Source organism: Anomalospiza imberbis, unplaced genomic scaffold (assembly GCF_031753505.1).
Source record: "Anomalospiza imberbis isolate Cuckoo-Finch-1a 21T00152 unplaced genomic scaffold, ASM3175350v1 scaffold_152, whole genome shotgun sequence".
Lineage (NCBI taxonomy): Eukaryota > Metazoa > Chordata > Aves > Passeriformes > Viduidae > Anomalospiza > Anomalospiza imberbis.
This window is the reverse complement of record NW_027099787.1, coordinates 114961-138480: the sequence shown is the minus strand read 5'-3', so window position 1 is coordinate 138480 and position 23520 is coordinate 114961. Positions and strand designations below refer to the sequence as shown.

The following is a 23520-nucleotide window of genomic DNA, read 5'->3' as shown; positions in this document are numbered from 1 at the left end:
GTCATTTGGTCACTCAGGAGCTGGGCTGGGGGCTCCAGAGGTGGCTGTGGAGCATTGCCTGTGCTGTGCCAGGGACTGGCAGACACTGCTGGGCTGGGATAGAGGCTCTGGGGGGATTGGGGTTCCAGGGCTGGGCAGGGCTGGGGTTCCAGGGCAGGGCACGGCTGGACCTGCCCCTTCCTCCCCACACATGAAATGTTTCCAGCCAGCAATCGCCTCCCATCTGTCACAACAGACAATGTTGGAGGTGAAATCCTAGTTCTGGCCATGGGTACCTGGACAAGAAGGACAGTTCTTTTCCATAGGAAGGAAAGCCCCAGGTCTCAGCTCATTTCTGGTTTGATTGCCTGGATTCTGTTTGGTTTTGTTGTTGCTTTGTTTCCTTGGTGTGCCTGCAGTGTCCAGTCAGGAGCAGAGTGACTCTTGCCAAGGAACTTTGTAGTGCTGTCGCTTAATATTAAATCTGGTTTTGCTGATCCCTTGCTGGGGTTGTTTTCAGCGCTCTCAAGCCCTCGTTGGTAACAGGGTGAAGGAGCCCTGGCACAGGCTCTGGCCCTGGGGGACACGGGGACACTGCCGGGGGGTTCCTGTCCCCCTGTCCCACCCCCCACAGCCCCAGCCCCCGTCCCCGTGTCAGGCTCTGGGGTCGATCTCGTGGAACATCCTCTGGGGGAGGCTGCGGTGCCTGGGTCGGGGGGACCCGGGGGGACAGGGGACCCCGCTGTGCACGAGCAGCGTTGGACTACTCTAGGGGAACTGGGAGGGGGGGCCGGGGTGGAGTGACCTCCCCAGTGACCTCACACAGCCCCTGTGATGTCACACAGCTCCTGTGATGACACACAGCCCACTCTGAGATGTAACAGGCCACCTGTGATTTCATACAGGTGCCCTGTGATGTCACAGCCTGCTCTTTGAGGTCCCAGTCTGCTCTGTGATATCACAAAATCTGCCCTGTGAGGTCACAGCCCAGCCTGTGATGTCACAGCCACCTTTGTGATGTTATGCAGCCTCGCTGTGATGTCACAGCCTGCTCTGTGATTTCACAGTCAGCTCTGTGATGTCACAACCCACTCTGTATTGTCTCAGCCTTCTCTGTGACATCACACAGCTGCTCTGTGATGTCACAGAGCCCTTTTCTATGATGGCAGAGTCTTCTCTGTGGCCTCACAGCCTGTTCTGTGATGTCACACAGCCAGCCTGTAATGTCACAGCTGACTTTGTGACATCACAACCTCCTCTGTGATGTCACAGCCTGCTCTGTGGTGGCAGAACTCACTTAACATGTCACACAGCACCTCTGTGGGCTCACAGACCCACCCTGTGATGTCACAACACCTTCAGTGATGGAACACAGCCACCCTATAATGTCACAGCACACTCTTTGACCTCACAGCTTGCTTTGCTCTGTGATGTCATACAGGCATGCTCTGATGTCACAGCCTGTTCTGTGATGTCACATAATAAACCAGTGATATCACAGCCAACTATATGATGTCACAACCTGGTCTGTGATGTCACACAATCACAGAATTGCTGGGTTGGAAGAGACCTTTAAGGCCATCAAGTCCAGCTCATGCCCTAACACCACCTCAGCTAAACCATGGCACTGAGTGCCACATCCAGTCTTTTTTTAAACACATCCCAGGATGGTGACTCCACCACCTCCCTGGACAGACAGTTCCAGTAATTTATCACCCTTTCCGTAAAAAGCTTTTTTCCTAATATCCAACCTAAATTTCCCTTGGTGCAGCTTAAGACACTGTCCTCTGGTCCTGTCAGTTGTTGTGAGGAGAGAGACCGACCCCCACCTGACTGCAACCACCTTTCAGGGAGTGCAGAGAGTGATAAGGTCACCTCTGAGTCTCCTCCAGGATAAACAACTCCAGCTCCCTCAGTCATTCCTCACAGGACTTCTGTTCCAGACCCCTTGTAATAGATAAGAGAAGTCTCTTTGTTCATCATTAAACAGGAACTCTGGCAAAGGAAGAGGTTTTTTGTGAATAACAGGAAACCCGAGGATATGCTGACTCCTTAAGTTGATGGTACAACTAGGGTCGGGAGGTGTGTAACCATCTATGGAAAGATTGTTACAGGGTCATAAACCCCCAACGAGGAAGAGGAGGAGAGCCTTCATCCAGACGACCACCATAGAGCAGGTGGTGACCCCCTAGCAACTGGAGGCGCACGCGCAGAGTACTCCTGGAAAAGCCACAAACGCGGAAGAAGGGGGAGAATAAAGGACTGTGGGAAAAGGGAAGCGGTGTGAGCCTTGGCGGAGCACTGACTCCCCGGCTGCACCCAGCGCTGTTTGCTTATCATTGCTTGCTGGAATCAATAAAATTCTTTTTATCAATCCCTAAAGGATCAGACAAATTTTTTACTTTAACTTATAACACCTGCTCCCTGCTCTTGCTGCTGCCCCATCTTCAAAGCCTCTCCCTCGGGCTCTTCCTCCCGTGCAGAGCAGCTCTCCTGGACAGGGACGGCAGATGGCACAGCTGGGAAGCAAAGGGAGCACTGAGTCAGTATGGGGACGTTTTCCTTGGCAGCAGCTGCACTTCCATCTGGGAAGGGAAGATCTCAGAGCCTCCCCAGGAGGGTTAGAAAGAAAAAGCAGCCGAGCGGGCCAGGCTGTGGTGAGCGCAGCCGCGGCGGGACTGTCCCGCAGCCCCGGCAGCCCGGCACAGCCGGCACAGCTCCCGGGCCCTGTCGGCACAGCTGCCTTGCCCAAGGACAGCCCCTGTGCTGGCCGGGGCAGCTGCGCTGAGCAGCCCCAGCACGGGCAGGGCCCGCTGCTGCCCCGCCGGGCAGTGCCCACGGCCACAGCCCACGCCACCCTCAGCCCCACCCTGCCTCCCCGGCCCTGGGGCCTCACCCGGGCTCTCTCCAGCGTGGCAGCAGCAGGTCCCCGTTCCCTGCTCTTGCTGCTGGCCTTCAGCTTCTCCCTGCTGGCTCCCGTCAGTCTCCGGCTGTCCTCAATGTCTCTACTGCAGCTGTGGCAAAAGGGGAGGCTCTGCAACTGGTTCCAAGGCCTGGCAGAGCTGCAGTCCCGGAGCCCTCTGTGCTCCCTGCCGGCCCCCTCCATCCCCTCAGCCCCGCCATGCTCTCGGCAAAGCCCCAGCCCCCTTCAGTTTCTTCAGCCCCTCACAGTCCTCTCAGCCCCTCAGTCCCTTCTGACCCATCCCGTCCCCCTAGACCCGCCACCCCTCGGCCTGTGCCACTTCCCTGTCACCTCAGTGCCACCATCGCCCTCGGCTGCCCCACAGCCCTCAGCCCCAGCAGCACCTCAGGGTCACCGTCCCTTCAGTGTCACCGCCCCCTCAGCCCCCTCAGTCTCACCGTCCTTCAGCAGCTCCTCAGGGGACAGTGCCTGGGGCCACCGGCAGCTCCCACCGCTCCAGGGACACCCGGGGCTGGAACTGCTGCTCCGCCCGGCCCGGCCGCCAGCTCGGACCCAGCACAGGGAGAGGGGACACAGGGGGCACGGGGGAAAAGCAAGAGGTGAGGGAGGAAGCAGAGCAGGGGAAGAGGTTAAAAAGAGGCCTACACCTATACAGATATCAATCTATGTAACTAAACCCCCATATATCAATACAAATATGCCTATCTACAAATATAACTATATATATGTAAATGTAACTATACACATGTATAAATGCAACTATGGGCATCTACAACGATAACTGCACATCTAAAAATATAAATATATACACCTAAAACTAAAAATAAATTAACTAGACAAATCTCTGTCGATGTAGATAGATAAATATAACTACATAAACCTATAAATACAACTACATATAGCAATAAATAGAACTATACACATCTATAAATATAACTAGAGACAGAGGAATTCTACCTGCCCAATGGTCACAGGCTCTCCCTCTGTCTCTTCCTGGCGCACAGGGCAGCCCTCCTGGACACGTTGATCACACGGGATCTGGGAAGCCAAGGGAACACTGAGACAATACTGGCCCTTGTGCAAGTGTCCCTTGAGCACCAATTGTCCTTCTATCAGGGACATTAAAAGATGGCCTGAAAGGCAGACTCTCACTTGGCAATTTGAAGCCTGCTCTATAAAGAACAGGGATCCTTCCAAGTTTTCAAAACGGAACTGTGTAAAGTATTTAAGTATTCTAATAAAGTCTCAGCACCCACAGTGCAAATGGCACCCACGAGAGCTTGAAACACAGACAGTCCCAGTGACAGAGAGACCACAGTCCTCACCGAAATGGCTGAAGGCTGCTGGGGGCTGAGGTATGAACCAGACTGGGACACCCAGCTTGGTGGCACAACTCCCACAAGGTCAGGTTTATTCCCTGCTCTCTTGCCACAGCAGAGGACTCAGTGCCCAAGCCTCTGGCGAAGTGTGGAGGGCAGAGCTCGGGCAGGTTGTGCATGTGCCTTTGAACTAAAGGCACCAGGAAGCACCAACCCTGCAGACAAGAACTCAACTCTTCTTGTCTCCCTTCCTGCCAGAGGCAGGCTCAGAGCAGCTGTCTCACACCTCTCTAAACCAACGGGGGCTCTGTCCTTACCAGGCTCCTCGGGCTCTGGGGAACTGTTCTCGCAGCTCTCGGTGCCAGCTGAAGTTTCCTCTGCTGCAGCCCCGTTCACAGGCTCCCCTCCTGAAGACTCAGGGGCAGCATTCATATTGCCCTTGAAAGAACAATAGAAAAAAAGAAAACTAAAGATCATTCAGTATTTTGCTGGAATCGCATCAAGGATACGGTTACTCTCTTTCTCCATGTAACAGCGTTCAAAAGCTTTCAGCCCAGCCTCTTCCATTCCCCTCCAATGGGTTACCTGAGCAGAGGGAGACCTTTCAGGCAGGGATCTCCTGATCTCCCGGATCATTTGCTCGACGGCAAAGCCAAGATCCACTGGTGGCAATTGCTCTTCACCAGGTGCATTCCAGGCTGAGCCGGAGGCCGTCGATGCTGCACAACCTGCACTGCCAGGTGGAGCGCTGGGGGCTGAAGTGCCCGAGGTGGCTGCAAGAATCCAAAGACATTGGTCACACTCCACAATGTGGCTCTGGGACACAGATCTCTGTTGCTGCCTTGGATCAACCATCACAGGAAGCAGGCAGGAAAACCAGGCAGAGAATCTTTTGCCTTTCTAGGTGCCCCTTCTAAATAAGCTTGAGAATTTTGGGGCCGAGAAGGACAGAGCCTTGTGGAAAAATACTCCAAACAGTCACTTTTCATGACCTTTTGGGAAAAAGCAAGGCTACAACTCTTTTCCTACCTCGCGGGTCGTAGGCTGGGGGCTGCTGCTCCCTGTGGAGCTGCTGGAAGCTGCAGGGCTGGATCCTGAGCACCTCCCGGTCGATGGGAGGCAGCTGCCCCCCGTAGAGCTGCTGGAAGCAGCTGCGAGGCCCCTCCCGCCCGAGCGGCAGCAGCGGCTCCCCGTAGAAACCGAAGAAGCCGCAGGGCGGGATGCGCAGCAGCTCCCGCTCGGCGGGCGGCGGCCGCTCCCCATAGAGCTCCTGGAAGCGGCTCGGCCCCTCCCGCCGGGCCGGCACCGGCCGGTCCCTGTGCAGCAGGTGGAAGCCGCAGGGCGGGCGCCGGGCGAGCAGCGGCCGCTGCCCGGGGGGCGGCTGGAAGCGGCCAGGCCGGGGGCTGCGCAGCTCCCGCCCGTCCGGCAGCGTCCGCTCCCTGTGCAGCAGCAGGAAGCCGCTGGGCGGGCGCCCGGGCGGCAGCGGCGGCCGCTCCCTATAGAGCGGCTTGAAGCAACTGCGCCCGTCCCGCCCGTGCGGCAGCGGCCGCGCCCCGGGGAGCTGCTGGGAGCCGCGGGGCGGGCGCCTGCGGCCCTCCCGCCCCGCCGCCGGCCGCTGCCTGTTGGCCGCGCTCCGGCGCCTGATGCGGAGCAGGAGGTCGGGGCGGTCGCGGCGAAAGCAGGGGTTGCTGTAGTGGAGCCAAGCCCCGGCATCGCCCGGCGCAGCTGAGCCAACCCGGCCCGGCACCCTGCGGAAGCCGTAGCGGCAGAGCTGGCGCACGAAGCTGCGGAACTGCGTGGCCCTGAAGGTGTGCGGGGCCGGGCCCCGGGCGTCGCCCGGTCTGAGCAGCTCCCGCTCGAAGAGGGAGCGGTGGATGAGCAGCCCCCGGGCCCGGCTGTCCCAGCGCACGGAGAGGACGCGGGGGCTGTTCGCCAGGCGCCACAGCTTGGCGGGGAAGGCGCTGGCTCTGAGCCCGGCGGGCAGCGGCAGCTCCGCCATGGCGCCGCTCGCCGGCTGTCGCCACAACGGCCCCGGCGCAACGGCCGCGGCTGCGCCGGCGGCGCGCGGCCTGAGGGGGGCGCTGCGCTCGGGCCCGCGCGCGCCCAGCCGCACTGGGCGGGGCCGTTCCTGGGCTGTTCTTGTCAGGTGCAGTTCAAAGGCTGCAGGCGCATTGAGGAAGACATTCTACCTATTTGCATCTCCAACCTTTGAAAAGCCCTTGTGTATGAAAAGCTCTGCATCAGCGCCAAAAGCTGGTCACAGTGAGACCCAGACGAATTAGCCTCAAGAGCTGCTCTTTGTTCTCTGATTTTGTGTGTCTGCTCCTTCCAGTGCAGGAACACGGGGAAGAGAAATTAGGATGTAAAACAAAGAAGTGGGATCCACAGGCCTGCACCTCGGTAGGTATAATAGATCTGGGATGGCCCCACATTCCTGACAAACTTGATGGGCAAGGCACTGAGGTCACTTTCGTTGCCTTCCCTTCCCCTGCCTCCACCCTTCAGATGATCAGTTTTCTAGAAAGAGCTTTTTCTTTGTGTAGCATCTGGTGCCTCACAACCTCCAACATGACTTGTTTAGAACACGTGAATATTGCTCCTATCATCAAAACACTAGGAAAGAAGTATTTCAGGCCAATTTTGTAAGTATTTTTATCAAGGCTTTTATGTTCTTATCTCTACACAGGAGCCCAGAAACATGTTATAAAAAAAAATGTAAAATGTCTATCATATCTTAAACAAAAATGTTTTGCTTCAAAGCTCCAAACACCAAATCCTTCAACAAATCAGACTTCATCTAAAAGTAAAAATATAAATGGAAAACTGTCAACCACCTAATAACTACTATTAAGCAAGTATTATTTCTGGTGGCTGTCTGAGGAGTTTCTCCCATGTCAAATGCAAAATACGGATTGCTCTGAATTAGTGCATCACCAACTGTGCCTTTTCCCAAAAGACTCAACTTACTGCTGCCCAACAAAGACATGCTATTTTCTCCTTCAGCCACTGCTCCAGCCTGATCCCCTGGGGACAAGAGATTGCTGTGGGTTTCTGTGGGAAGGGGAGTGGCACAGGCACATCAGTGCCTGCAGACTGTGGCAGAGGGGAGGATCTGCTGTGACAGCAGGTGCACGGGAGACTGGAGATGAGGTTTTTTCTTTCTGGTCTAAGACACTGAATTTAGAGAATGTTTTCATAAAGAATACTGTCACCGCTTTACTCTTTTTACCCCAATACTTACTAGTCCTGATAAATGTTAATTACTTCCATACATTCTGTTTCTCGGTGGTTTAATTAAAAGCACAGAGAAACTCAGTTATTTCAGAATTGAGCTTGAAATAAGCTGTTACTTTAGAACAAACCCAACATTTTCATTGTTTCTAAGTGTTAAAATTATGTCCACCTAGGGAAACTCAGTCACTTCCAAAATGAGCTTGAAATAAGCTTTTGTTTCAAAACAAAACCAAGACTTTTTTCTTGCTAAGGGAGAACAGGAGTTTCCCAAACTCCTCTGTGGAACTAATACAAATTGTTTGAAGTATCCATTTCCTGCCAGGAGCAGAGGGATGCCAACCTGGGCAGAGTTCACACAAAGCTCATTTCAGTAGAAAGGTGATACAAGAGTGACTGGGGACGGACAGAGGGGCTTTGCAGCTCTGCTGGGGCTGCAAAGTTCAGGCTGCTGTTCACAGCTGTAAGAGGAACTCCTGCTGCTCTAGCCAAGGTGTTTGAAGATGCAGACAGTTTATTCATGAGCCAGGTCCTGGTGCCATGAAGAAGCATCTGTACCCCAAAATCTACCAGCAGCATTACCACATCATTCCTTAGCCAACTTGCTGCCAGAACCTGTAACCCCGGGAGCAATTTCCAGGGAAAGGGGAGCGGGTTCTACTCTCATTCCTTCTAACAGCTCTTACACCATGGCAGGAGCTCTCAGCAGCCCAGGTTCCCCTTGGAAAGGCAGGATGCAGTGCTCCTTCTCACTTCTCAGGATTCCTCATCATTTACAAGGCTTTACTCATATATTCTGAATGTTTTCCCCAAGATAATGAATAGTGTAAGAGCCTGCGATGAACTCCTTTTACTTTGTATCTGGTATTTCCTGCAGGGAGGGGATGGAGGAAGGCAGGAGATTCCATGCTTCAGGGAAGGGACACCCATGAGACAAACCTCTGAGAGGTGCACCTTCCAGGCAAATTTTACTTAAATACTACTGTTTACTTAAACACTACATCCCAGGAAGAAATGTCACAAATCAACAAGTTCCCATTTTGATTTTAGGAACAGGCTTCAAATGCTCCAAGCACAGGGAGCACCGAGACTCTAAGCCACACCACATCCCTGCCAAAATTCCCAGCAGCCATGACAAAATGGCTGCAGAAATAATGCAGCGTCCTGGCCCTCCTGTTGTGTCAGGAATAAGCTACTGGGGATAGAGCCAAAGGGACAAAAGTTGTTCTAGCTGAGCATATCTTGAAAGGAGAAGAAGGAAGAGATCAAGTGTCTCTACTGTAGAAGTTTAAAGCTTGTGAGAAATGTTTCCAAGAAGTGGACAAAGGATGGGAGAGCAGACAGTACCAGAGGCAGGAGAACCAGAAAAATAAACCAAAGAACAGCTTTAAGAAGAATTTGTACATAACAAGGTCAATCTTTGTGGTAAAGCTGCAGCAAAGGAACCACTAAAAGCCCTTTTCTGAGAAGGACAATGGCAGCAATGCTTCAGCCTAGGGGAAGGTGAGCACATCAACCAGGGCTTGTCAGTGGAATGCTGTTTTCTAAGGGTCTCCAAGATCTCTCCTTTCTCCTCTGGTGGATATTCAGACCTGTTTGTTTGGGGTAGGGTTTCCTAGTGCACCAGCCCTCGAGGGTTCTTGCCCTGACTCAGGAAGGTGCACAGGTACCTAAGGAATTGCTCCACTGAGTCTACAGATTAATTTCCTTGGTCTCTATTGGGCCTGTTAATTGGGAAACACTTCCCTCCCAGGAGCAGTGCCATTCCTTGATGGGACTCAATTAGCATCCAAAGCAGAGCCCTCAAATAAAGCTCTCACTAATCTCTGCGGCAGCTCAGCTTCCATCCCACCAAGGCAGCACTTCAGCTGCACGTTCCCGCCTTGGCAGTGTGAAAGCAAGGGATGGGAAACTTCCTCTCAGGCACAAAGAGCACACAAAAACTGAGGGCATGACCAAAGGGACAGGGCCAAGAAAGGAAGCAAGATCCAGAGTGTATTTCTTTGGAGACCCTGAAGGCTCCTCCCAGAAGACACTGCAGCTCAGGCAGCAGAAGCTGAGAGGGAGGGAAGGAGGCTGGCTCAGCACCAGCAGGGGCTCTGAGAGGGCCTCAGCCGATGTAGATCCTGTGGGAGTCGTTGGCCCCGAAGGCCGCGTTGCACTTGGGGCACTTGCGCTGCCGCGTGTCGTAGCGCGTCTTCACACACTCGAAGCAAAAGACGTGGAAGCACCTGGTGAGCACCGCGTCTTTCTTGAGCATGTTGCAGCACAGGCACGTCAGGCAGGCCTGCATCACAGACACAGACACACAGACACAGACACACAGACACACAGACACACACAGACACACACACACACAGACACACAGACACACACAGACACAGATACAGACACAGACACACACACACACAGACACACAGACACAGATACAGACACACACACAGACACACACACACACACACACACACAGACACACACACAGACACACACACAGACGCACAGACACACACACAGAGCTGTGAGGGGCCCTGCAGCCCAGCTGCAGTGCTCAGAGATGTCTCAACATGTAGGTGCTTCCATCCCTCAGAAGGACAAGGTGGTTTCTCCAGTGCCAGAGTACAGACGAGAGATGTCAGACACTGAAAGTGTGCCTACACACCTTCTGACTAAAGTAAAAAGGGAAGCTGACGGACACAACACTCACCTTGTAATCCTTGATTTCCTCCATCAGGATCTCATCACAGCTGGGAACCATGTCAGGCTTCTTTGTGGTCTCCAGCTTCCTGCGCAACCTAGAAATATCTTCCTGCAGAAAAACAGGAGACCAAGCGAAGGAGCAGTACATTCTCTGTCAGCTTCTTCAGGGACCAAAGAGAACGTGCACCTGGCTAAGTCATGCCAGCCATAATTTCATCCCCTATAATCCAAGAGACAACATGATCATCTGATGCCACAAGTATTGTCAGTTATCAGAGGACAAAATCTGAAAGAGCCAAGACCCGATGAAGCCAAAGTCAAAGTGAAACTGGATACCAAGAGCAGTTCAGCTGAAACCCTCTGCAAGCTCAGTGTACAAGGAGAAGGACACTAAAGCAGACAGATCTTGAAGGATTGTGCATAGGGTATATACCTCAGCCCTTTTGAGGTTGAACAACTCCTTCTCTCTAGTTGCTGTGTTTTCCACAATCTCCTCCTGAAAATCATGTAACTTCTTCTGAGCCAGCTCTAGCTGGGCCTTCAGATCATCTGCAAGCTGGGCTGCATCCATGGCCTGAGAAAGAAAACCAGTATATAAGGACCAAGCACAGAAGAACAGCTCTGGTGGTCTCTAGTCCCTTGTTCTTACCTTATTATCAACAAGTTCTAATCATTTAGCTTCAAGATTCCTTTGGGCAGAGCCAAACCTTGGCACACTGCAAGGCATATCTCTTACAAAAACACCAATGATCATCCAATTCTCTTCTTAACCTATTTTCAGCCTTCCAGCTTCCGTGTCTTCTCTATTAAAGTGTTCAGAGGCAGTTCTATCGCTGTACTAGACAGAACTGCACGATACCTATTTCTAACAATCTCTCTTCACCAGTTCTCTTCTGACTTTATAACCAAGTGCCCTTAATACCACAAGTTGTCCTATTAAACACAGGTCACTGCTGAATTCTCCCCAGCTCCTCTTCACAGGGATATTCCTGCTTTCCTTTCTGCCTGTTTTAATGTAATTTCTGCATTTCTACTAAAACTTAACAACAAAGGCAGCATCAGCTATAAACTTAGACTTATTTTACTGGTAACACTGGTTACTTTACTCGTCTTAGGCATTTGTTGAAAGTGTTCACATTCCCCAGCTGTATTTCCTTTTGCTTATCCCATCTTTGCTACAAAAGCTTTGACCCCAGTTCATCTGGCTGCTGTCTCTCTCTTCACCACAGGTTACACAGAAAAACATAAGACCTGCTTCTCCTTATCAAAGGAAAACATCAGTCTCCAGTACTTTAATCATAATTCTCTCCAGGACTCCTCAGCCTTCTGATATACTCATCCAAAAGCAGGGAATACCAGGTTCTCTAATCCCAGTGAGAGCTCAGAGCCTTCCATGCCTCCCACAAGGCAGCAGCTCCACCTCACAACCCAAGAGGAAACGAAGGCATCACTCACCTTGCGTTTGCTCATCTCCAGGGCCTGTGTTCGCAGACCCAGCTCCTTCTCTCCCGTTCCAATGCTGCTCTGCAGTAATTGTTCCTTCTCCTCCAGCTTACGTACAACCTGCAGCTGGGCATCCACCTTGGGAAGGGAGACAGAGGGAACAGAAGGAATTAATGTATGCTCTGTGGGTCTTCAGAGCTGTCATTCGAGCTGCAGGCTAAAACTACCCCTGCTTCCCCATCACCAGGGAGCACACATTCAGCTTGCCTTTTTCTCCCTGAACAGCTGTGCCTGTATCCAAAGAGCTGTACCCAGATCTCTATGGTCAACACTTTAAAGCTCAGCAGTCAAATATTTGCAACAAAGATTTCTTAATTTTTGGACAGAGGCTTAAAGACTTGCTGCAAGGCAGCGAACAGTTCCACAGTGGTTCCAAGGACGACAGGATACAGAGTCATAGAATGGCCTGGATTGGAAGGGACCTTAAAGATCATCTAGTCCCAGCCTCCCTGGGATAACTTCCTCTAGGGCATGTGTTGTAGATGTCGGCGAACCCAATGGGAAGAATGATGATGTCTGACTTAGTTCAGAAGGCTGAATGATTTCTTTATTATAATTATGCTATGATACATTAATATACTATATAAAAGAGGATACTAAAAACTACATGCTACTCTCTCTATCATATCTCACTCCCTCACAACTCGTGACCCTGTTCTCCAGAGTCCAGACACAGGTGGATCCAATTGGCCATCAGGCCCAAACAATCCACCGTGATCCAACCAGGCATTCGTTCTAGGTAAACAATCTCCAAACACATTCCACATGAGAAAAACAAGGAGAAGAAATAGAAATTGTTTTCTCTTTCACTTTTCTCTGTGCACCTTCATAAAAATCCTGAGAGAGAGAGAAATGTGCTTGCCCCATTTTGGGGTCTCTGCTGAGGTTTGCAGGGATCCCTCACGAGGCACACAGGGATATTTCTGGCCTCTCCTAAGGTGTGCAGGGATCCCTCATGAGCTGTGCATCAGGGTAAATGTGAAGGTTTTTTTTTACTCTTCTCAGCACAGCAAAGGGACACTTGGCCAAGGTTTTGCAAGGTTCCTGTCTTTGAGCCGGATCTGGCTATCCCAATATCCCAGCTCTGGCTATACCAATATCCCAGCTCTGTCTATCCCAGTATCCTGGCTCTAGCTATCCCAATGTCCCAGCTCTGGCTATCCCCATATCCCAGCTCTGGCTATCCCAATGTCCCAGCTCTGGCTATCCCAATATCCCAACTCTGCCTATCCCAATGTCCCGGCTCTGGCTGTCCCAATATCCTGGCTCTGGCTATCCCAATATCTCAGCTCTGGCTGTCCCAGTGTCCCGGCTCTGGCTGTCCCAATATCCCAGCTCTGGCTATCTCAATATCCTGGCTCTGGCTGTCCCAGTGTCCCGGCTCTGGCTATCCCAATATCCTGGCTCTTGCTATCCCAATATCCCGGCTCTGGCTATCTCAATATCCCGGCTCTGGCTATCCCAATGTCCTGGCTGGCAGAGCTGGGAAGGAGGTTCAGAGGCTCAGAGCCAAGGAAAGGGGTGCAGGGACTGGGAGAGCTGGGATGGGGTGTCCAGGGAATCCTGTGCCCAGGAAAGGGGGTGCCAGGGCTCCTGAGTGTGAGGAAAGGAGGGGCTGGGGGCTGGGAAAGGCAGGAATTGGGGCCCAGGGGTCCCTGGTCAGGGTAAAGGGTGGGGCTGGGGGCTGGGAGAGGTGGGGGGCCGGGAACAGGTTGTGTTGGTGCCGGATAAGGGGGTGCAGGGGGGTCTCAGTGCCGGGCAAAGGGATAAAAGGGTGTGTCAGTTCTCAGGAATGGGGGGGCAGGGGGGTCTCAGGGTCACAGAAATGGGGGGCAGGGATGTGGAGAGGTAGAAGGGAGTTCCAGGGGGTCCTTAAGCCCAGGAAAGGGGAGTCCAGAGTTTCCCAAAAAGGGGGAACCAGGAAGGGGACACCCGGGGTGTCTGGGAAGGGGGAGTTCAGGGGGTCTCTGGTTTTGCACAAAGGTCGGGCTGGGGGCTGGCACAGGCAGCAGTTGGGGTCCAAGGCGTTCCAGGGTGTCCCAGGGCCAAGCCCAGGGGAAGTCTGGAGGCTGGGAGCCATGGGATGGCAGGGAAAAGGGGAGCAGGGGGCCCTGATGTCCGGAAATGGGGGATTCAGGGGTGTCATAAATGAATGCTCCAATTTATTAATTAAAGAAAATTGATTAAATTGTCCAAATATAAATTTAGAGAATAACAACGAAAAGCCACTATCAAAAAAGGTCAGTGCCGAGCCCGGGATCAGCGCTGGGTGAGACACAGGCTTGACCACTGCAGCATAGGGTCCCCTATGTTCACCCCGACTGTTCTGTCCGAGCGATTTTCATATGGTTTTTCTTGCCTGAGGCAAAGTCCATTTCTTTTTTTCTGGGCTGCACCTATTCATGTGGAGTTCCTTCACTGTGGCAAGTTGAACAGAACCCGTCCCATGTGTTCCTGGAGTTCGGTATTCAGATGTATCTCCCTGATGGTTCTGGTTATCTCACTCTCAGGTACTTATCATGTGTTCCTCATCCGCCACATCCATTCGTTTGCAAATTAGGTCCTTTTCTCCCTGCTGCCAGCTGCGGTTTTGAAATACTGTGAAGCAACCTTCCCGCCCCCGGCTGGGGTGCTTAAAAAAACTTACAGAATATTTCTTACCAATATAACATATTTCATACATCTATTTCTCACAAGCACGAATTATCTAAAATATACATAACAATACATATTTTATATAAATACATTAATTCGTGCTTTTCTCTTAAAAACTTTACATTTTTATTTTTAGCTACCTGTGAATTTTCCCTTGAACCCATGTAACTATTCCATACTCTACTTATTTGGTGCTCTTAAGAACTCTTAATTTTTTTTTTTTAGATTTTGTACCTTTATTTTACCCTTCCTGTGGTATTTCTTGATACATCCTAGAACCAACCCTTTTTTCTTTTATTGTCTGGGTCCATCCCCTCTTTATTTCTTGAGAAGCAGAATGTCCTATCATATTGCAGACAGACCCCAGCGCTTTCCTGCCTGTGACACCCCAGTGGTGACAGCCCCAGCATTCCCCTGTCTGTGACACCCCAACACTGGCAGCCCCAGCGTTCCCCTGTCTGTGACACCCCAGGGGTGACAGCCCCAGCGTTCCCCTGCCTGTGACACCCCAACACTGACAGCCCCAGCGTTCCCCTGTCTGTGACACCCCAACACTGACAGCCCCAGCGTTCCCCTGTCTGTGACACCCCAACACTGACAGCCCCAGCATTCCCCTGTCTGTGACACCCCAACACTGACAGCCCCAGCATTCCCTCCCTGAAGAGGCTCCAAGGGAAGTGTCCCGAGCCTACGTCCAGCCAATGGAACTGACCGGCCACTGACCAACCCAGCCTGGGCTGGTGTGGATTCCTCTGCAGACAGCTCGGGGAAGGTGTAAGAGGCCGTCTGAAGCCCCCACATTTGCCTACCAATTGCCATGAGGAGAAACCCCTTCCCTCACTACAGTTCCGGCTTGGAGAGAGCGTCAGTGCAGGTGCAGCTGCTGCACCGTTACGTTAGCTGTTCCGAACAAGGCCTGGCAAGGACTTGGCAAGGAGTTGGCAAGGACCTGGCATGAACCCAGCAAGGAACGGCCTACTGCATATTTGCCCACTCTCCTCCTGAAGCCGAATGAACTTTTGGGGTGTCCCTAGTGGTCCCTCACTGAAGACCTCGCATCTGCCCCGTTACCACTGTGACAGATGGATGGAGATGGAAAACTCTCTTCCTAAGGACTGAGACTGAGACCCCTACCACAGGGAGTGGGGAAACCACTAATGACACGACCTGTTCTTCTTCAGTCATTCCAATGGACTTATTCTTCATTGTGTTCGTCCTGCCTTGGTGGTTTCAGTGGACTCACCTGTTCCCCCACAGCAATCACAATAGACTCTCATTGTCCTACATGTTCCCCCGTCTTTCCTCTGTGGACTATAACTGTGAGGATCTCGCCTGTGTTGGTAGCTATTCCCATCCCCCTCTTTTCTCTCTCTCTCTCTCTCTATCCTTTTATCTCCTTTCTGATCCCCACTATTGCATTTACTGTTTTGGCCCTTAATAAAGGTCGTGATTAACTGATAGTCCCTTGTTGTTTGCCTTATTGCACTTTTGAGATTGGTGAAAAGAACCATCGCGACACCCCGCACAAGCGGATCGTGACAGATGGCCAGGGTGTCAGACCCAGCCAGCAGGGGTTTAGCAGGGGCAGGTCGTGTCTGACCAACCTGGTCTCCTTCTATGACCAGGTGACCCTCCTGGTGGATGCAGGAAAGGCTGTGGATGTGTCTATTTGGACTCCAGCAAGGCCTTTGACACTGTCTCCCACAGCACACTCCTGGAAAAGCTGCAGCCCACAGCTGGGCCAGGAGCACTCTGTGCTGGGTTCAGAACTGGCTGGATGGCCGGCCCAGAGAGTGGTGGTGAGCAGTGCTGCATCCAGCTGGGGACAGTCACCAGTGCTGTCCCTCAGGGCTCTGTGCTGGGCCAGCTCTGTTCAATATTTTTATTGACGACATGGATGAGGGGATTGAGGCTTTCATTAGTAAATCTGCAGTTGACACTAAGCTGGGAGCGTGTGTCCATCTGTTGGAAGGTAGGAGGGCTCTGCAGGGACACCTGGAACAGCTGGATAGATGGCAGAGTTCAATAAGTTTAAATTTAATAAATCCATGTGCCAAGTCCTGCATTTTGGCCACAATAACCCCCTGCAATGCTCTAGGCTGGGGACAGTGTGGCTGGACAGTGCCCAGGCAGAAAGGGACCTGGGGGCACTGGTCGACAGCAGGGTGGACATGAGCCAGCAGGGTGCCCAGGTGGCCAAGAAGGCCAATGGCTCCTGGACTGGATCAGGAATGGTGTGGCCAGCAGGAGCAGGGAGGTCATTCTTCCCCTGTACTTGGCACTCGTGTACTTGGCATTCTTCCCCTGTACTGGCAACGTACCTCGAGTGCTGTGTCCAGTTCTGGGCTCCCCAATTTAGGAGGGACATGGAGGGGCTGGAGTGTGTCCAGAGAAGGGCATCAAGGCTGGTGAGGGGCTTGGAACACAAGTCCTGTGAGGAACGACTGAGGGAGCTGGAGTTGTTTCGCTTGGAGAAGACTCAGAGGTGACCTTATCACTCGACAGCTTCCTGAAAGGTGGTTGCAGTCAGGTGGGGGTCGGTCTCTCTCTCCTCACAGCAACTGACAGAACCGGAGGACAGTGTCTTAAGCTGCACCAAGGGAAATTTAGGTTGGATATTAAGAATAAAGTTTTTAATGGAAAGGGTGATAAAGTACTGGAATTGTCTGTCCAGGGTGGTGGTGGAGTCGCCAGCATGGGATGTGTTTAAAAAAAGACTGGATGTGATACTCAGTGCCATGGTTTAGCTGAGGTGGTGTTAGGGCGTGGGTTGGACTTATGATCTTGAAGGTCTCTTCCAACCCAGTAATTCTGTGATTCAGTGATTCTGTGACATCACAGAGCAGGCTGTGACATCAGAGCATGCCTGCATGACATCTCAGAGCAAGCTGTGAGGTCAAAGAGTGTGCTGTGACATTATAGAGTAGCTGTGTTCCATCACTGAAGGTGTTGTGACATCACAGGGTGGGTCTGTGAGCCCACAGAGGTGCTGTGTGACATGCTAAGTGAGTTCTGCCATCACAGAGCAGGTTGTGACATCACAGAGGAGGTTGTGATGCCACAAAGACAGCTGTGACATTACAGGCTCGCAGTGTGACATCACAGAATGGGCTGTGAGGCCACAGAGGAGACTCTGTCATCATAGAAAAGGGCTCTGTGACATCACAGAGCAGCTGTGTGATGTCACAGAGAAGGCTGAGACAATACAGAGTGGGTTGTGACATCACAGAGCTGACTGAGAAATCACAGAGCAGGCTGTGACATCACAGCGAGGCTGCATAACATCACAAAGGTAGAGCTGTGACACCATAGAGCTGGCTGTGACATCACAGGCTGGGCTGTGACATCTCAGGGCCGATTTTGTGACATCACAGAGCATACTGGGACCTCAAAGAGCAGGCTGTGACATCGCAGGGCACCAGTATGAAATCAGAGGTGGCCTGCTACATCTCAGAGTGGGCTGTGTGCATTACAGGGGCTGTGTGAAACCACAGGGGTTCTGTGACATCACAGGGGCTGTGTGAGGTCACTGAGGAGGTCACTCCACCCCAGCCCCCCCTCCCAGTTCCCCCAGAGAAGTCCAACGCTGCTCGTGCACAACGGGGTCCCCTGTCCCCCGGGTCCCCCCGCCCCTGGCGCCGCAGCCTCCCCCAGAGGATGTTTGTCATGGTTTGACACTGGCGCAATGCCAGCGCCTCCATGAAAATGTACCTTTTTAAATAATTGCTGTGAGATGTGATCAGGAACAGAGCAGAGCAGGCCCAAACTTAGAAAGAACTTTCTTTCCCAAAGGAAAGAACTTTATTAAACTACTACTACTATAAAAACTACAAACACTAAATCCTGGATGAAGATTTTCCAAAACACCCCTCCTCCTCCCACCTAATTTCTAAACAAACTCAACAGTGAGACACTACCCAGGATCCTGATCAAGTTGCCACCCTTCAGATATCCAAATACTCAATCTTTCAAAGGAGACGGGAGTCTCTCTTGTGCCACAGACTCCCCAGGAAACACAATTGCCACCCTTGTGTTTCCATGTCACACATGGCAACCGCCCGGAGAAAATCTGCCATGGTGACACTCTCCTTTCCATGTCACAGTGCTCTCACCACCGTGCATGGACAGACTGCTCATAGGGCTCCTTTAAGGATGCTTTGCCGTGGACCAAAAGAGACAACAGTTCAGTTTCTCATTTTGGGACTACAGTCCCCCCCATTTTCCCCTGGGGCTGAGGGTCCAAGAACAGAGGTCTTCTTCTCCTCTTCTTCTTCCTTGAAGATAGAGGGCTTCTCCACACCTTCTCCAGCTCTCCTCTGTTCTCTCTACTCCTCTGCTGGTAATCACTGAAACAGGTCTCCTGGCACACCAACGCACCACCCTAAGTGCAGCTTCTGTCAGGAGAATTTGGTTCAGTCTATGGCTAACAAGAGAAGTCCAGCCACAAGCCACTCCATCATCTCCTTCCAACTCGAGAATTTCTTCTTCCATCATCTCGGATCCCAGACTGTCTCTCTTCTACTTCAAATCAAGGAGGAGTAATATTTTACAAAGCCTTCATTTCTCAGGAAAGGGTTAAAAGTTCAGACTCCCTGGACGGCCAAAATCTCTTCCCAGCAGCCAATTCCCAAGGCCAAGGCTGGGCACCTTCCCCCCCCTCCTTCTCCTCCGTGCCGGCAAAGTTACAGGTGCCATCCGGACTCTCTGTCTCTTCCCTCTGGGTGGGGGGGAATGACAAAGACATCTCCACTTCTCTCCACCCTTCTGTCCACAGGAGCTGGCTCAGTTCCAGTCCTTCTACCCCTCAGCTCACCTCGACCAGGCCTCATGGCTTCCCCTCCCCCGCCCAGCCCCATGACTGGGCTGGGGAGATCTGTACAGCACCTTGACCGGAACCAAAGAGAGCGAGCTCTTGGGAGTTCCTCCTTTAACACCCTGTGTTCTCAGAGGCGTATCCCTATCTTCAGTGGTCACTTCAGGTGCCAATATCCAAACTTGACCACTGATTGGTTTGACTCAACTTCTTGAAAAAATCACTTCCATGTCAAACCACGACAATGTTCCACGAGATCGACCCCAGAGCCTGACACAGGGATGGGGGCCGGGGCCATGGAGGATGGGACAGGGGGACAGGGTCCCCCTGGCAGCGTCCCCGTGTCCCCCAGGGCCAGAGCCTGGGCCAGGGCTCCTTCACCCTGTTACCAACAAGGGCTTGAGAGCGCTGAAAAAATCCCCAGCGAGGGATCAGCAAAAACCAGATTTAATATTAAGCGACAGCACCACGAAGATCCTTGGCAAGAGTCACTCTGCTCCTGACTGGACACTGCAGGCACACCAAGGAAACAAAGCTACAAAAAAACCAAACAAAATCCAGGCAATCAAACCAGAAATGAGCTGAGAACTGGGGCTTTCATTGCTATGGAAAAGAACTGTCCTTCTCGTCCAGGTGCTCATGGCCAGAACTGGGATTTCACCTCCAACCCTGCCTGTTGTGACAGCCTGGAGGAGATTGTTGGCTGGAAACATTTCATGTGTGGGGAGGAAGGGGCAGGTCCAGCCTTGCCCTGCCCTGGAACCCCAGCCCTGCCCAGCCCTGGAACCCCAATCCCCCCAGAGCCTCTATCCCAGCCCAGCAGTGTCTGCCAGTCCCTGGCACAGCACAGGCAATGCTCCACAGCCACCTCTGGAGCCCCCAGCCCAGCTCCTGAGTGACCAAATGACCCCAAGTCCCAGCTGGGGGAAGGGCCCAGGAACACCAAGGGGTGTATAAGGCTGACCACAAGGCAAGCACACAGCTTGACCCTATCTCCTCTTGGAATTTCTTTTTTTGAGAACCACTGGAATCCAAGAGCTGGTAGCTTTGTGTGTGCTTCTCTAAATCTTATTTTTTTCTACTTCTGTGTCTTCTTGCAAATTTTGATTAACTTAAAATTGGACAGCATTAGAGCTTGTGAAGTTGAATGGGCTGAGTTAATGCTTTGAGAAGTGTTTTTTGTTGATTTAATGTCTTATTAAAACTTTTGCCAAAGGTTCCTCTGATTTCCGAAACTTCCCAGTAAAGGCTGTTTTGTTGTTTGGAGCTCCTGAGAATCTCTTGTTGGTATTTCTCCAGTGCATCCAACTCAGAGGACACAAACAATTGTAATTCCTCTTAAATGTCTCCTTGAGAGAGTTGTTTGGGGGATGGGAGTCAGGGCTTGTGTGTCCTGCTTGGCACAGCCCAGGCAGGGCTTTCACAGCCACATTCCACACTCCATTTCCCAGCTGGAGCTGCTGGTGCCTCTGAGTTCTTCTGCCCCAGCCCCAGGGACGCTCTCCTTGTCTGCCCATTCCCCCACGGTCTCTGGGCAGGGATGGCCTCAGTGGGGGCTGCTGACATCCTCAGCAACTTGGAGCGCCCTGGAGCCACCTCCGGCCATGGACGGCGCCCAGCGGCGGGGAATGCGGGGAATGCCCGGGGTGAGGAGGGAGGACACCAGCAGAGCATCCCCCCGGGGCAACGACGAAGACAGTGCCGGGATCAGGCGGAAGGAGCACGGACCCCCACCGGAGCATCCTCCAAAGGTAAGGTGTTTTCCAAAGTAAAATTGGCAAAAAATCTTATTAAATTCTGTGGCTGATCTTTGCTGTCTCCACGAGTCGCTCGCCACCCACACAAATCACAAAGTTCCCCCTCAAAAGTGGGACTGGGAGCACACAGACCCTTCCCCATAGTGTAGGGACCCCCAGAAGACCCCTCCCTATGGACTGGCCACCCCAGAAATGGGGCTAGGACCTCCAGAAAAACCTCCCCATTACCCTAAAACCCCCCAAAATGGTGCTGGTACCCCCAGAGACCCATCCCCATGGGACTGGAACCACCAGAGACCCAGCTCCATGAACCTACAACCCCCAGAAATGGGACAGGGACCCCCAGAGACCCCTCCCTATGGGCCTGGGATCCCCAGAATGGGGCTGGGACTCCCCCCATGCGAGCCACGCCCACTCCCCGCCTTGCCCCTCCCCCAGCGTCAATCCAACCAATCAGCGCCTGAAACAATCAGTGCAGGAACGCCTTCCGCATCGACCAATCAGATCGCACTCTCGTTCTGGCCCCACCCCTTCATTGTGACATCACAAGGGGCCTTGACATTCAGCCCCTCACCACTATGACATCACTGCACTCCCATTGGCTGTCGGCGGGAGGGCGGGGCTTGCCCGGACTATAAAAGGCGTGTGCTGGCACACAGGGCTCAGTGCGGGCCCGGCGATGGGAGAGGTGGCGTTGGTGGCGTCAGAGCCCCGGGAGCGCCCCGGAGCCACCTTTGGCCATGGACGGCGGCGAGGAATGCCCCGGGGGAGAGGGGGGAGGACCCCGCCAGAGCATCCCATGGGGCAGTGAGCACCGAGAGCGGCGGGGCATCGCCCTGGAACGAGGACGATGGAACTGGGAGGACCAGGGCAACCAGTGGAGCATCCCCGGGGCTGAGGAAGGAGAATACCAACATAGCATCCCCCGGGGGCAACGGGCATTTAGGGATTTTAGGGATTGTAGAGAGTAGTTTAGTATGTCACATGGGTGAGAAGTTTAGGTTTTACAATTTTTAGCATATTGTAGATTGTTATAAACGCCAATCACTTGGTTTTTAAAATTTTAAAAGTTTAATAATAATAAAATGGTTATAAAAATAGTAATACAATTAGAGTAATGAAAATTTAGAGTTAGGACAAGTACAAGACACTAAAAAGCAAACAATTACGGACGTCCGGATGCTCTCGGGCACTTAAACCCAATAAGCATGCCTTGTGAACAAAGGAATAATCTTTAAAAGCAGTAGCCTGTTGCATATTCATACATCTCATACATGATGCATAAATTCCTTGCAAATTAAGAACTTTTCTGGTTTTTGTCAACTTCTTCCCCTTAATCCTGGTGGTTCCATAAAGACGGAGAGAAGGTGGAAGAATGTTTGTCTTTTCCGATAAGGAGGCAGTAATTCTTTATGGGCCCCCATCATTGTCATCTCTGTGTGAAGAGTTTCTTCATTATCTCATCTCTTGCTTGAGCTAGTAAAAAAACCCCCACATATATAGGCTCTATTTTAACTACAAAACTACATATAGCATACTATTAAAATGTTAATACAGCACTTCTAATCAATATAACATAATACATATAGTATTCAATTTAATATTTGAGAAAAGCCAATCATAAAATATGCATTTTTCACAGATGGGTACAGGAGCTGTCACATCTTCAGCAGAGGAGGACACACCTTCAGCTGGAGCTGTCACAGCTTCACCAGGTGTTGGGGAATGGCTGCAGGAACAGGGTCATGGATCGATGGAACAATTGTTCCAGCAATCCTCTGTTTGAGACCCCAGACCTGAGCTCTGTGCCTGGGAGGAGCTCTGGCCTGGGAAACTGGCCTGGGAACAGCATTGTGTCTGGGTCTGGGAAACAGCACTGTGCCTAGCCTAGGAAAAGTACACTGTGCACGTACAGATAGCAAAAAAGCAGCATATCCTTGAGATATGAGTTGTACAAGAACAGGATGTAAAACAAGATGTACCTAGCAAAGTAAAATATATCAAGCTAGCAGATGAAACACTTAGCTGCAGCTGAAACCGCACGTAGGAGAGCATGTAACAATGAACCTTTATGAATTAATCAATGAGAGCTTGTTGCTAACATTGCTTGTGAAAGACTGTATAAACTGACAGGATCTTTGAATAAATCAGAGCTTGCTTATCAATCATATTGATTGTGTGCTTGTCTTCCCTCACTGCCCACGGCAAATCTTGGCACCCAGAACAGGGACCCTTGCAACCCTCAGGGGTCCCGGTGCCTCTCTGACTAAGGTGGTGAGCCCGGAGCAGCGCCGAATATGCAGTGTTCAGAGGGCTGAAAGTCTACTCAATGCTGGCATAAGGAGTCCTCTCGAGCCTGGGTCAGAGCAAGACTTGCCATCTGGAGAGTCAGGACAAGACTCGCCGTCCGGGGAAGAGCTGCCGGCTTGCAAGGTACAAAGGCTGCACTTAAGGGTCAGATTATGGAAAGCGAAGTAGCTCTTCAATTACTTACAGAAACGTGATTTAGCTGACATAGATTTAGATAAAGATCCGCCAGCTTTGTACACCTATGGTTGGGCTCAAGGCTTATTTAAAGCCTCGGGGGATCTCTTTGATGAGAAAGAGTGGCATGGATTAGAGAACATTCTTTAGTTTAAGGTG

The 23520-nt window shown here is 52.0% G+C and overlaps 1 protein-coding gene across 1 annotated transcript; it reads right to left on the bottom strand.

Moving 5' to 3' along the window:
* Positions 1–9068: 9068 nt before the first annotated feature.
* Positions 9069–15108, bottom strand: LOC137466208 (E3 ubiquitin-protein ligase BRE1A-like). Its single transcript, XM_068178053.1, has 5 exons — positions 15031–15108; positions 11605–11730; positions 10583–10723; positions 10157–10258; positions 9069–9739 (listed from the first exon to the last, which is right to left on the bottom strand). The coding sequence occupies exons 1-5, from the start codon at positions 15106–15108 to the stop codon at positions 9563–9565; spliced, it is 624 nt and encodes a 207-aa protein (XP_068034154.1). The 3' UTR covers positions 9069–9562.
* Positions 15109–23520: the final 8412 nt, after the last annotated feature.

Excerpts from the sequence above, each read along its gene's own strand:
- LOC137466208 (XM_068178053.1), bottom strand. The coding sequence starts at position 15,108 with ATGTGGGGGCTTCAGACGGCCTCTTACACCTTCCCCGAGCTGTCTGCA. Across the intron at positions 10,259-10,582 it reads TCAACCTCAAAAGGGCTGAG|GAAGATATTTCTAGGTTGCG; the intron begins GTATATACCCTA and ends GTTTTTCTGCAG. Across the intron at positions 9,740-10,156 it reads AGGAAATCAAGGATTACAAG|GCCTGCCTGACGTGCCTGTG; the intron begins GTGAGTGTTGTG and ends TCTGTGATGCAG.